Here is a 14,644-nt window from a genome sequence, read left to right as displayed (position 1 = left end):
TCTAACTAAACAATATATACCACATTATTTGAAGACGTGGCAACTCTTTTAATATTAGAAAGTTACACATTACCCCGTACAAACCTAGACCAACCATTTTTTTACTATACCCAATTCAAACTTGTTAGAGTTTCTAACGAGTCTCTCTTTCTCCAAACTCGTATCACGAAACTCTTGATTAACCAATCTTGTAGTATTTGCCAATAGTACAGCATTATTCTAAAAAAGAAATCATTCATTTTTAATAAATCTTCACGTATATTTGCATATAATGACCGATAAAAGCATAAAACCAAACCCCAGAAATCCACTTAACTGGGTGAACATATATATTGCTGGTATAGTTAATGCTCCAGGAGTTCGAGTTCAAGAAATTCTTTACAATAGGTTCGAGTTCAAGTTCAAGTTGTTCAACACCTATTGTTGTAATTATTTTTATCAACTTCAGCACAAAAATGGAACCAGGCAAGAATCACCTGATATTTTACATAAGCAACCGTTTTCTCACAGAAAACACCAATTTGTTCCAATTATTTTCTTACTTACGAATTTTCAGCAACGTACCCATGCACCACAAAGAAAAAATTGCGTTTAAACTTTTAAGCAAGGAAACTATCTAAGGACCCATAAATAGAAGTTTAAGAACACTAACCAGAAGGAAATGTTCGCTTTCGTAATGGCAAAGAATCTAAGCCACAACCTCTTAATTTCACTTTGCAAACAAGGCATGTTCACTGCTGCAACATATATTTAAAAAGCTAACAGCAAGTCTTCCACTTTCAATAAACTCTATTATAACTGATCCACTGAGCATCTGATAGCTTTTGGCATTGTTGTGCATAATCCTTAGTTGGAGACTTTGAATAGGAGGGGATCTTCTCCCCATTGGTTATTCATGGACGATGACATCTAAATAATATGCTTTTGATTTGTAACTTTCATGCTATATATGAACATAAGGAATATTCTTCTGTCAAAAAGTTTCAGTGCACTCACCTATATTATGTTCAAAATAATACACTAAAAAGAAACAGTAGCACTGTATGCTTTTCTTTCCAATTGGCAAACCATAATCAGTGAGGACCTACATAATGGAGCAGGCAACAATAGCGTATTTAGCATGCATCTGTACATGGAAAATTTCCTGCAACCTACAAATAATTATACAATCAATGCCTACCATATGGCTCAACCAGCAATGGAAAAAATTGACCAAGAACTTCAACAGCCTAGGATAGATGTAGAAAATAAAGGGCAATAGCATCCAAAATTTCATATTGTTATTCTAACTAATAATGGATAGCAATGATCTTTTTCGTAGCTGGGCCAGGAGTCTTTGCCATGCATGAATGCCTGATGATGCTTCCAAACTTCTGCATTATAATTCTCTGTTACACTGAAAGACAAGGCATTTTGTTTGATTGTCTCAAGAAACTTATCCAATGAATTGCCTCTTTTAGGACTTAAAAAAATAGCTTCAGAAGGTCCCTCTTTTTTCAACAAGAACCTGATGATTCGAGCAAGGCCATTGTGGAATTCCTTAAAGAAAGTGCTGTCAAAATGTCATAACAAAGAACATAATTTTAAAAAGATATATTTTTTTAATACAAACATAGAAATTATAAAGATACACTTGGCATGCACATGAGAAATCGTACAAGTGCTTTTCTGTCGACTAGTGAAGAAAACTTAGCCATTTAGACATATCCGGGTTAGTAAAAAATGTAAGCAACAAAAAATTCTTACCCACTCACCACACAAACTCAATTATAAAACATAACGTGTACAATGGAAAGAGGCATCTGCCAGATAGATTTGAGGCTGAGTGCCGTGTACACTCAAAAGGTTGGACCCATAAATGACTAACGCCCAGCATCAGAAACTCAAACCCTTGTCTTTGTCACTGGGCATCAGAAAGCACTTGGGAAACAATTTCAATCAATGAAGGAAAAATCACCCGATTCACATTTGATGATTTTCCTCACTCTATAAAATGATGAAAGCGGTAAGACAAGACATACGTTGTAGCAACCTAAACACTTTAGAAAAATCAGACTTACCAGTCACTTGCAATAATGACATCAAAAGCATTAGAGATATTTGATATTTCTTCTTGATCCCAATGCAATGTCATAGAGCTCACTCTTGTAGCACCAAATGCTCCAGAATTGGCATCTATATTACGCTGAATATCTGGATGTCAAGGAACTCTCAATCTGAATCCAAAAAAAGTCAAGAAGGGAAAAAGGAGAAAGAGGAAGGGGGCGGTTGCTTGTTGCTATAAATAATCTAAAACATGCATGTTGGCAATTGGAGAAAAGGAAGAAAAAAAAAAACGAAAAAAAAAAAAGAGAGAGAGAGAAGGATGAAATGATGGTATCAAACAGTAGCTTGATAACAGAAAGTGTGCAAATAAAGACTATTAGAAAGCTGGATATATTATAATAACGGGAACCAAAAAAAAAAGAAAAAAAAAGGACAGAATGAGCAGGGATTGGTCCAGATTGAGAAAGCCCAATGCCATCCATAAACCCAACTCTTGAGCAGGCCATCAACTTAAATTCAGGGCCACTACTGAAAATTAGGTTAAAAGCAACTTAAAGCTTACACAGTTATTTATCTAGAAAATCTACATATCAGAAAAAACTGTAATCCATCGAGACAATCTGTCATTCATGATTATCCTCCACTAATCCCTCAAGTAGATACAAGCAATCCAAAAAGCTGCACATGGGTCTTTCTCTTGCTCCTTCACCCAAACTCTGCACTTTGTGTAGGACAAGAACTCTCCCATGTGTCCCACCATGTTCTTCTACTCCTCAATGTCCCATCAGTTGTCTTGGAAATTTGCATTATTAGCATTATTTGATTGGTAAGTTACAAACACATCCAGTGAGTCATGATTTCTTGAACTCACCCTCTGCCTTATTCTTACAAGAGGAAGAGGTGTCATTTGAGCTATAACTCATTTGCAGAAATTTGCATTATTATCCAATCTAAGTTGAAGAAAGGTATCTCAAAACAATGTCCATAGACTTTGACAACAATTGCACATATCAACCAACACATACCATCACAAGATATAATAGACTTACCGAAAACATAACTGCTCACTTGACCAAATCAAAAGGGAACTATCAACTAACCTATAGTTGAGAATACACCTGTCACAAAAAATAGAAAAAAGAAAAAGAAAAAGGATACAATCAACAACTTGAGGATTTCCATCTGATATTACAACTTCTACTGCCTCCGTGATTGCAGCAATTACTAAACCAGCTAAGCCATAACCTGATCCAAGCTCAATAACTCTTTTAGATCTGGAAAAATTAGGAAAATGCAGAGAAATCTTATAAAAAAAAGTAATTAAAAAAAACAGATAATGCTCCAGAGAAATGCTAGCAACTGATACAAAACATGCATGACTGACATATGCAAGTGTAAATTTGAGACAGACACGTACCATTACTTCAAAAAACTAACAGACCAAAATAATAACAGTTTTACTAACCTGAACATGTCTGCATGTGACAAGCAAAAATAAGCAAGGACTTCTTCTGAAGGCCAATGACCTGTACAAGAATTTATTAACTATTAAGTACAATTTTAAGAGAGAGTGACAAATACAATGACCAAGTATATCAGCAGTTTTTTTTTTTTTTTTTTTGATAAGTAACCAAGTATATCAGCAGTTATATAACCAAAATCTGTGCAAGCAAATAAAGCACCAAAACTTGTAACATCAAACATAACTGGAATGGCTGTGAAGAAAGAAAAGCAGGAAGATTTTCAAGGTCAAAATTCATACATCATTACAGTTTAGTTTACAATGTTATTCCCCGAAAATTCCTTCAGGTACAAAACATTTGAGACAAAACCCAATCAATTTAATTCATTTGCTCTCTTTTAACATCAAATAGAAGTAAAGCAAATAAGCACCTATCACACACCAACACATGATGAAACAAAAAGCATTTCCAGAATTTAAGAGCAAGAAGGCATTGTTGAATACTTTTTTCTTTTTAGTGGTAAGTTACACACAAAATGGTTTTGAACCCAAAACTTCATCCTCCACCCTTTCTTATGGAAGGAGGAAGTGTGATGCAAAACAGGATTGCAAAATAAGAAGAAAATGTAAAAGGAAAAACCTATGCTTCACTGCCTTAGAGTGCTTGGAATCACCACCAAGCTGATGAGAAAATTTCTCATTGAAATTTTTTTATTCAAAAGCACTATCTCAAACTATTCCTGGAGCCTTTATTTTTTAATAGGTTTCAAGGATTACATCAAGCCTTATAAAATCCTCAACTACAATAAAGCCCAACTTCAAAATTCAGAAATTTAAATTCCAAATATAGATTAGGTATCCCATATAAGTAAAAAATCTGCGACAATAAATTCTGAAATAGTTTTGATTGTGCTCCTTGCATCAGTTTCCCCTAGTTTGGGAAAACTCGGCCTCAAATTTTTAAGTGCTTAAGGTTAAGAACTTTTAAGTTTGACACTTGCACTCTTGTAGCAAGTTCGGCAGCATTAAGAAGAAATAAGCCTTCTGCTCCACCATATAATTAAAGTCATCTGAAATGATAAAATCAATTGTTGCAATCAGTATTGCAAATGTCACAGCCTCGTCAAGATCCTCGGGAAGTCATATCAGGCCTTTTCATTTCATGTACCATGGAGGGTTGATAAGTAGCAGATATACCAAACTCATTCTCCACAACATGTGCACTCTTCTTGACTCTCTTTAAGTTTCTCCTCCTCAAGTAGTGATTCTTCAACAAATTGTATCAAATCTAAATTTGTTGGCACTTGTATTACTCTTTCATCAGTAGGTTTTGATGACTATTGATATTTCATCAGCAAGATCTCATTACCAACACTATTGTCTTTCATTTGTGAAGTTGTGGTTTCATTGCTAATGCAACCGATCATCCAGGAAGAAGCCATTAACTTGATCTACACAGATAAGTCATGGAAGACTTTCAATATAGCTTCAATTGATACTAGAGTAGGCTTAGGACTAGAAGCTGCACGAACACTTATCTTGTCTTTTTTAAATTGTGCCATGTAATCAGTAGTAGGTCTATTCCCCTGTCTCAGACTATTTGTTTGTACTATAAAACCACCCTAATAGGGTTGGATCACAGCTTTTAGTGGCGACTTACGATGGTGGACAGGTAGCTTGTTATGGGTCTATCATTAGCTATGTACATAGTTTGGGGCACAGGTGGGTTCACGGTTTAACTTTTATGGGTTTTAACTCAATGATGGTGATGTGGGTTCAATGGTGGCTTTGATGGTTTTGGGCAGTGACATGGGGATTGGAGTATGCTTCCATACCAAGTTGATGTAGAACGGGGTTGCAAAAATAAGAGGAAAAAGAAAAATGGGAAAACCCTACTCTTCACCAACTAAGCGTGCTTGGAATCACCACCAAGATAAAGTAAAAATTTTATATAAAAAATTCATTGGGGCTCAATCTTGTAAGTCTCCCCAATTCCAGTCATGTCTCTACCATCAGTTTCTCCCAACTTGTTCATAAAGCCTCCTTTTAATAGGCTTCATGGATTACATCAAGCCAAAATTTCATCCCATAAAATCCTAAACTACAATAAAGTCCAAATTCAAATTTTAAAATTCAAAAATTGAAGCCTAAATTCAAATTCCAAAATTCAAATATGGATTAGGTATCCCAAATAAGTAAAAGAACTGAGATAATAAATTCTGAAATAGTTTTTTTGAGCTCCTTCAATCAAAGTATCATAACCAAAGCTCATTGGTAGGCTATAAAAAATTTGACCCTAGATTGAATGGAATTGCAAAAAGGGTGGTTTAACCATACCAAGCTATGCCTAATTAACTGTGAAAAAGCTTTCAAGATGTTGAGTTGGGAAGCTGACTACAAAACATGAACTTGGGCTTAACATTCTATGATATGTTGCTTCAAATATGAGAGAAGGACTAAAGAGGAGTTTTGTCCATTTATTTATTTATTTTTTAAAAGTGAAAAAAAAAAAAGTCTACCAACATAACCATTAACTGTAACTTGAAAAAGGATAAAGCCAAGAAAAGTGAAACTATAATAGAAATCTTGTTTTATAAGCCTCATCAACTCAATGCTTCCTTGCAGTTCCTTTCCGCAAACATAGCATATAAAGCTTTGTGTAGCTAATGCCTTGGAAAATAGCATATTCACTGAAACTCCAAAACCAATTTTCAACAAGTCATAACAGAAAAATGGATTACTTTATCAAGAGACAAACAAAACCATTAACTTGAAATAGATATAAAACAATGACTAACTGCTCTTCATGGTTGTTCACACCAACTGGCCTTAAGGATTTACTTCCTCAAATAATCACACAGCCATTTTGAAACTAAAGATTCTCAAGAGACATTTAATCAATGAGACTGAGAGAAGCATACACCGAATGATCACATGTGAAGAAGGGAGGTCATGATCAGTGAAATCAAAATATCTGAGTTCCCCATTTTCAATGTGAATCATGCAAAATCTTGCACCAAAATCGAATTCATGTTTCTATTGCCAAAGCTCCCCCTCTATACAAATGAAATCACCCTCCCTGACATTTTTTTCAGCAGGGTCTAATGAAAACAGTCAAAGGTGAATCCTATCCTATATTCACCAAATAATCTCTCAATTCAGCAATTTCAAAACATGTGAGAATCCATACTTCCCTACAATGAACCCGAGCTATTTCTCACCCCTTTCTAGCAACTATAGAAGAATATTGAAAACATATAATAGTGTTGAACTAAACAATCTAACAATAAAAAACCAAAGTTTTTAAAGACACCCTTCTTTAAGCACAAAGCCTAGTCCAAGAACAAGTTCGTGTACAACGAAAAGAAACTTACAGACAAGCCCAGTGTTGTCAACATTGTATCTATTGCAGATCTCAAAATCACCGAGGTAAGCACGTTCCTCCACTCTTTGGCTGTATAAAGTCCAGACATTAGAAACATTTTCACACCCCAAAACATGCAAATTTAATGTTAGCACATTGTAATTATACCTTAAACTAGAGATACATTAATCCAAAATGATAACCGCACACCAATACATACCATGAATTACGCGTGCCCGATCACTTCTTTCCATTATTTTCAAAATATACAACAAACCCACTTTTGATCTATCCTTCACTATGCACCGGGTAAGCGAAATGTGTGTATTTAAAACAAAATAATGGCTGTGATCAATCAATCTCAAAGTAACTTTTACATATAACTACAAAACACAATATAATGTGAAAATGTGGAAATTGATAAGCAGAAAAAGCAAGAGAAACTCACGTGAGAAAAAGTGTGGGAGCTCCTTCAGTGGGCAACGTGTAGCACAAGCGAGCTTCTCTAGGTCTAGGGTGATCATCTGAGCCGGAGAGATTCGTTTCTTCAACGGCAACGGCGTCGTTTTGTTCCACTAATTGACAGGGAATCAAGTTGAAGCCGCGCGAGGTCTTCCTTGAAATGCTCTTGATGCTCGTTTCAGATTGGTCTTCTTCTGCAAGCGAATCCAATAATCACAAGGAAGATTAGGATTTGTAAGTTGTAGTTACTAACTAACATAAAGAGAAAATTAATTAATTTAATAATTTTTAAAAAATAGAATATCAAAGAGAGAGAGAGAGAGAGAGAGATACCAGGAATATGAGGAGGGGGCCGACGAAGAAGGGCTTGGCGAAGGATTTGCCATCTGAGGGACGAGGCCTTGCCAGTGGTTCTACGAGTTTCCATGGCAGAAAGCACAACTCAAGCTTTTTCCTATTCGCTTTATTATTATGTTCATGTAATTTTTTAATTATTATTTTTTCATAGGAATGTTCATGTTTTTTTTTTTTTTTTTTTTTTTTTTTTTTTTTATTATTATTATTATTATTTTTTTTTATGAAAGGAATGTTCATGTAATATTTGAACTAACCCAAAAGGGCATATATATATATATATATATATATACATCTCTCTCTCTCTCTCTCTCTCTCTCACTCTCAAAACATGTTCGAAATAGCAATTTTATTATTGAAAATAAAAGATTTTGTAATGAAATGAAATAATCATTTTTATTCATAAATTTGGTTATTACAATTGAAAATAATTATGTATATAGAAAGTTTGTAATTTTTTAAAAATATATTAATTTTTAAAAGTTGCTGATAAAATTTATTATAGAATAGCAATTCAACGATTTTAGAAATAAATGGCTATTCTCAATTTTACCATCCTAAATTATACATCAGATTATATTTTGCACCCTAAACTATTCGAAAGCATATTTTGCATCCTAAATTATCACACTTATCACACTTTGCACCTTATTGTTACTTTTGCTGTTATATTTAATGGAATCCTACTGCACATGACAAGCACATACATTTTACTTAGGTGGAACAAACTTAAAAGACTGAAACATCCTTTTTCAAAATCAATTAAAACAAAAACCAATTTTTTTTCCATATCTCCCTTCCTGGCACATGTGCGTGCCAGCCTTTTCCTCAAACTCAAATTCTTGTAAACCCTAAATCCCCAATCACAAATAGACCAACAGATGAAAGGTTGTCAAAAGCTAGCAATTTGTCCCTATCAATACCTATTGTACTCTGAGCTACCAACATATGAGTAAAGATATTTGACTTCCATCGATGCAAAAACCATATAAATGAAAGAATAAACACATCCCTCCAAGTCTGTCCAAGGTACTGTGATGCCATAGTGGTTGGTGCGATCATTACAACCTTGAACATCAAAGTCATCATGACTTTGCATGGCATACTTGTGAAATCTCCTCTAAAGCCTAGGCATAAATGACCAAGCCAATATAGTACCAACAAGAGTACTACCAATTGGAAAAATTACATCTTTCAGATAGGGATGTGAATAAAGTAATTGATGAGTACTGGGGATCAGTTCATCAAAAGCTTCTTTAACCTTTTGCGTAGTATAAGTTCCCGCATCAACTGCAATCTAGCAAGCATCTTTAACCTTATCAACAAATCACTTCCAAAAACATCATTATCACTACCATCCCTAATTTGGGAGAGATTTAAGGGTTTACAAGGTTTGAGTTTGGAGAAGAAGTTGGCATGCACATGAGACAGAGAAGGAGATGTGGAAAAAAATTGGATTTTGTTTTAATTGATTTTGAAAAAGGGTGTTTCAGTCTTTTAAGTTTGTTCCACCCAAACAAAATGCATGTGCTTGTCATGTGTAATTGGATTCCGTTAAATATAATAGCCAAAGTAACACCAAGGTGTAAAGTGTGATAGTTAAGGATGCAAAGTGTGCGTTCGAATAGTTTAGGGTGCAAAGTGTAATTTGATGCACAGTTTAGAGTGGTAAAGTGTAATTTCCCCCAATTTGAGAAATAGCTATTGCCAATGAATGACTATTTATAATTTGTAAACAGCCCATTTCACTATTTATATTTAACCTCGTCTAAAGCTAAATTGAGAATTTTCATATCCTATGGATAAAATCATAATTTAAACTACTAGGTTTCTAATTACTTCACATAAAACAAATTTTGAAGTCACAATGGTATGTTGTGAGCTCCAATCGAACTATTGGATAAAAACTTACAAGCAAATCAAATTTCAATGGATAAGATGCATATGCATGATTAAGTCTAATCACATGTGATTATAAACAATTAATTGATGGGAGACATGAGGAATTAATTTAAATTAATGACATATCGTAATTATACTAGATTAAATTCAAAATTATTAAGATGGCACATGGATTCATATCCTATGCAATACCTAGGGTATTGCACGGTGTGCAATAGTTTCAATCTCTACCCTTACTTTAATCTAACAGATATAAGTATGACACATCATAGAGCCACGTCATCGATCCGTGTGACCAATTTCACCCATTTCTTTACTCTTTTCTCTACACCCTTTTTCTTCCTCAAATTTCAAAAAACTCTCTCTCCCTCTCTCTCTTCCAAAAGATCTTTCTCTAGGACTCCATGGCTACAACTAGCAGCCACCGCATTCCGCTCCACCAATTCTGGTGGTGGTTTCGGTAAATTTCCTATGTCTCTCTAATAGGTACGTCAGGATTTTTTTTTTCTTTTAAATGGTTGGGGGATCTTGTTGTTTGGATTTTTATTATCTGGAGAGTATTGGTTTTGATCTTATCTTAATTTTTTTGGAATTGGGTTTGTTTGATTTTGCTGAAAAAATCCACCTTTGAAACTATCAGTTATGATCCATAATTTGCTGAAAAATAGCCATTCATTTTTACCGATCTAGTGTTTTGGTTTCACTCTTGTAGCTTGAAAGAGAGACCCACTCTTGGGTAAGACGTGTTCTCTGTTTTTATGTGTTGTATTTTTTTTTTCTTTGTATTTTTGGAATATGCTTTGATTATGCATCTGAAACACAGATTCAATCCAACAAGTGAAATAATGTAAGTTTTGCATTTCTACTTTTGTAAATGTTGACAAAAAAAGTAAGGAGAATGCGAAATTTTAAGATGCGTTCTCTGTTTTTATGTGTTGTATAATCTAATTTGTTCTTTGTAATTTTGGAATATGCTTTGATTATGCATTTGAAACTTAAGATAGAAAGGGGCTGAATTATGAACTTTAATTCTAATTGGGCATTTCTATGTTATACAAATATGGTACTAACTTATACAATAAAGCCGAAATTGGATTTAGATTTAGGCACAATTGAGCTTATGAACAAGAGTTTGTTTTATGCATTTTTTCCTCATTTATTGTGGCCAAAGGTTATATGGATTAATAACTATAAATCTCTTGTTTTCTTGTTAACAGGATAAAATATTAGCCTTTTCTGCCCAAAAGTTCGATATATCTTGCCAGAAAATGTTTTGAAGCATTCCATGATTTATATATTTTTTTGTAAGTTAAAAGATAGAAAACTTGTATTGATATGTTGAAAGAAAGTAAACAAAAAACTGGTCTGAATCCTATAAGACAATCAGACGAAACAAAGAAACACAACTCAAGAAAGAGCATAGCAGCTAAGACACATTACATGATAGTGCTGCATAAAGAAAAGCTTGACATAAAAACTGCTAAGAATATGAAGTTTTGGTACTCTGCCAGGAAAATAGTAGCCCTATCAAAGATGGCCTTCGGTTGTAACTGAATTTTTTCAAAGTAGAACTTGTTACAAGCATTCCATGATGCATTGAAGCCATATCTTGTTGTCAATAGGCTAATTTTCAGTATCATTGAAACATTGAATGTATTTTCTAATTTTGACTCTTAAGTTAGTTTCATTGTTCATTTACAAAAACTTTTACAAGGATTTAGAGAACAAACCAAGATGATGTGATAAAATTTAGTTTTTATTTATTTTTTATATATTGGTTTTACTACTAAAATGTAATTGATTGTGTGCCTTTATATTTCTAATTTCTTGTAATGTTTTATCAGGGGGTGGGCTGTGCTAGTGGTATTGGGCTGCCTTCTGCTGCATTAAGCCCAAGTTTTCTAGATAAGAGAGTCGGGACCGGCCCAGCTTCAACTAAAGTTGGTCCGGCTTGTACGCAAACTAGGCCAAATCTGCCAGGAACGTGTTTACGGCAAGCGAAACTGTTTAAGACAAATCGTGGCAGGCAAACATAACAATAATAAAATAAACAGAAAATATCTAGCCACTTTAGTGGGGAATTGACCAAATAGCCGTTAAAATCAATCACAATAACAATACTATTTGTTTTTTTATTTTATTTTATTTTATTTTTTTTTTATTTTTTTTTTTTTATGGAAGAGAAAAAAAAAAAGCATAGCTGAGGACATCAAATGTTTATAAGCATGGGTTAGTCGGAATATTGGAGGAAATCGACCAGAAATTCAATCCGCAGGGGCAGAACCGTAAAGGGAAGAATGTCCCTTCTCAAAGCAGTCAACCTCTCAGGAAATAGACCTGCCGTAGAGATTAGCTGCCCCGAGGGAAACGGGTCTGAGTGGTTTTCTGCATAGGTACTTTTGTGCTTTTCTTACAGAGGGCCGGATTTCATGAGGGAAGGAAGGGATTAATCTACCGGTGCATGCCCACCTTTCTAATTCTCACTATTTTCTTTCTTTCTTCTCACTTCGTTTTCTTTGCTATTTCTTTTAAGTTTTCTATTTCTTTTCCAAAGTTCCGTTATTCCTTCTCTCTCCTGTTCACGGCAAGACCCTCCTTTTATAGTGCCTACCGTGACCTGATTTTACTGTTTTAACCCTTAACTCCTTTTGTCTGGTCTGGGTGTACTGGCCGACCATCACTGTTCCGTTTGTGTGTCGCCCTCCCATTGCCAGACAAGGAAGAGTATTTTGTTTGCTAGTCTGCCGTGGCACCCTTTTCTCCTACGGTCTGGGTTATTTCTCTCTCCCTATCCCTTGTGGCATGCACCTAATGGTTCCAACTCAGCTTGCCACTTTTGGGTAGTAAGCCATTCCAACAGGACACTTCCCCGAAAGAGCTTGAGCCAGAACCATAAAAATAGATTCTTCCCCTCTCCCCACCACCAAACCATGCCCTCTGATCCTCTGACCCCCCGACCTCACCATGCCCTGTATTGGCTGGGTACAGGCTGGTGGTGCTTGAGTCTTGCGCGTGCCTTCATTCCATATATGTCCAAAACTTACCTGCTGCCCATTCGTCTGTCGTGGTCTAGAGGCTCGTTGTCCATGTTTTTTAACCTCTTATGTGGGCTGCTCTTTGTTTTCCCGCTCCACTCAGGAGCTGGGCTTTATTTGATGATGGATCTCACATTTCCTTCGCCCATTCCTTGGTTTTTTTTATTTCTTGCAATGTCATTCTGTTATTCCTGCTGTAATAACTTAATCCTGTTGGGCCTCTTTTAGGCCAGCTATTTATTCTTTCTCTCAGTGGCTTGGCTTGACCACTATTTTACTTTTATTTATGGGCTCTTATGTCCCTTTTGGCTTTCCTTTGAGCATCCTCGGCCCGTTTTGCTTTTTTTGGGCTTTCTCGGCTCTTTTGCTAATTCTACATTCCCATAGGCTTTTTACTAACTTCATTGGGCTTCTCTGGCCCAATAACCTTATTTTCATCCTTGACGTTTATGAGCCTGTCCCATAAACCCCTTATTTTCTTAGTTTACATTACTTTGGGTTTGCAGCGGCCCTTTCTCGCTTTTCTACCTCATACACTGCCCATGGGATGCTATTTCTCTCTTTCCGGGCTTCTTTGAGCCCACTTGCCTCTTTAAGACCCATTTGTTTATTTCTTGAGCCTGTGATCCATTATTCTTGCCGCTTGGACCTAATGGTTTTGATGTCTGCTTTCAATTATTTGTTGCCCTTGTTATTGGGCTTTCTTTCTTTCCACCTAGACTCTCACAAATGGCCCTCAACATGTTTCAAATTGAACAATTTTAATGTTGCCTATATAGTCATGAATTGATGCAAGAGTTTGATCCAATAATGAACAAAACTTTATTGAAATGTATACTTTGATTACAAGGCTATTAGAACAAGAGCCCTAATTAAATACACAATCATGGGCAATGATTTATTTCCCTCAATAGGAACCTAAAACTTGCATTCACAAATTTTGTAAGGATGCAAGTTGAAGCCGAAGTGTAATGAATAAGATAATACCCAAGCAAAATACTTCCATTCAATACAATTTTTGAATCATACAAGTGGCTGCTAAAGGTAAATGTTGAAGTTTATGTATCCAAAAGAAAAGTATATTTCTAGAAGATGCCTTTTCTCGCTCTTAGTGATCAAACAAGGAAGAGCATTCCTTTAGTCATGGCATTCAACCTAACAAAAGAAAGAACAAAGCATGATTTCAATGATAGACATAAATCAAAATTTCCAATTAACAGCAGGCACAAGTGAAGCCATAAGATCACTATCATTACTAAATATGTAATTTTGTTGAGGGTTTAGTTTTGGAACTTCCATCTTAAGAACCCATCTAAGGGACCAATATTAAAAGTGAAATACAAAGCAGATCATAAAATCTAAATGTTCATGAGATACATTTAATTCCTTCGTAATCAATGACATAATAGAGTAGGAGCACAGCCCAATTTTAATGGGGACAATCAAAAAATAACAAATGCATTTTGCATTAAAGGAGAAGCAAAGACTGAAAAAAGGCATCAAAGCAAAATTACGCTATAATAAAGGTTGTCACTGAGAATCTGAAAAGAGGCCTAAGCTATTTAGGTGTGATTTGGATAGATGGCGTTTGCGTTTGCGTTGTGTTTTGGTCCTTTTGTTTTGTTTTTTTTCCCCACACGTTTTTAGTTGAAACGGTTACTGTTCATGCATTGTGCATAAACAGTAGCCGAAATTTTTGATTTTTCAACACATCAGTGGGTCCTGTGTACTGTTCATAGGACCCATAAACTTCACTTTTCTACCAATTTTTCATTAAAAATAGGTCCCACGGTACTATTCACACATTTAAAAATTATTTTGTTACAGTGTTTTCAGTTTTCAATTTTAGCAAAATAAGTTCTATCCAAACAGACCTTTAGTGGCAAATGCAGGTGAAATTTTTTTGGCATGAATTTTATTTCAAGATAAACCAATTAAATTCATAGCATGCTCAACTGTTTAAAGCTTGTGTTGGACAAAAACAATAGGGAACACCAATGGACAAAAACAAGAAATCAA

At 35.0% G+C, this 14,644-nt stretch overlaps 1 protein-coding gene across 2 annotated transcripts; it reads right to left on the bottom strand.

Moving 5' to 3' along the window:
- Positions 1–1,021: 1,021 nt before the first annotated feature.
- On the bottom strand, positions 1,022–7,844 carry LOC126690593 (calmodulin-lysine N-methyltransferase). Of its 2 annotated transcripts, XM_050385816.1 has the most exons (8): positions 7,668–7,814; positions 7,321–7,528; positions 7,093–7,170; positions 6,883–6,962; positions 3,512–3,572; positions 3,205–3,291; positions 2,061–2,193; positions 1,022–1,552 (listed from the first exon to the last, which is right to left on the bottom strand). In XM_050385816.1, the coding sequence occupies exons 2-8, from the start codon at positions 7,394–7,396 to the stop codon at positions 1,273–1,275; spliced, it is 795 nt and encodes a 264-aa protein (XP_050241773.1). In that variant the 5' UTR covers positions 7,397–7,528; positions 7,668–7,814; the 3' UTR covers positions 1,022–1,272. The 2 variants fall into 2 exon arrangements, with proteins under 2 accessions (XP_050241773.1, XP_050241772.1); XM_050385815.1 differs by lacking the exon at positions 7,093–7,170 and having other exon boundaries at positions 3,205–3,320; positions 7,668–7,844.
- Between the last annotated feature and the right edge of the window lie 6,800 nt (positions 7,845–14,644).

Source organism: Quercus robur, chromosome 6 (assembly GCF_932294415.1).
Source record: "Quercus robur chromosome 6, dhQueRobu3.1, whole genome shotgun sequence".
Classification (NCBI taxonomy): domain Eukaryota; kingdom Viridiplantae; phylum Streptophyta; class Magnoliopsida; order Fagales; family Fagaceae; genus Quercus; species Quercus robur.
The sequence above is the reverse complement of the archived record's forward strand: the minus strand, read 5'-3'. Positions and strand labels throughout refer to the sequence as shown.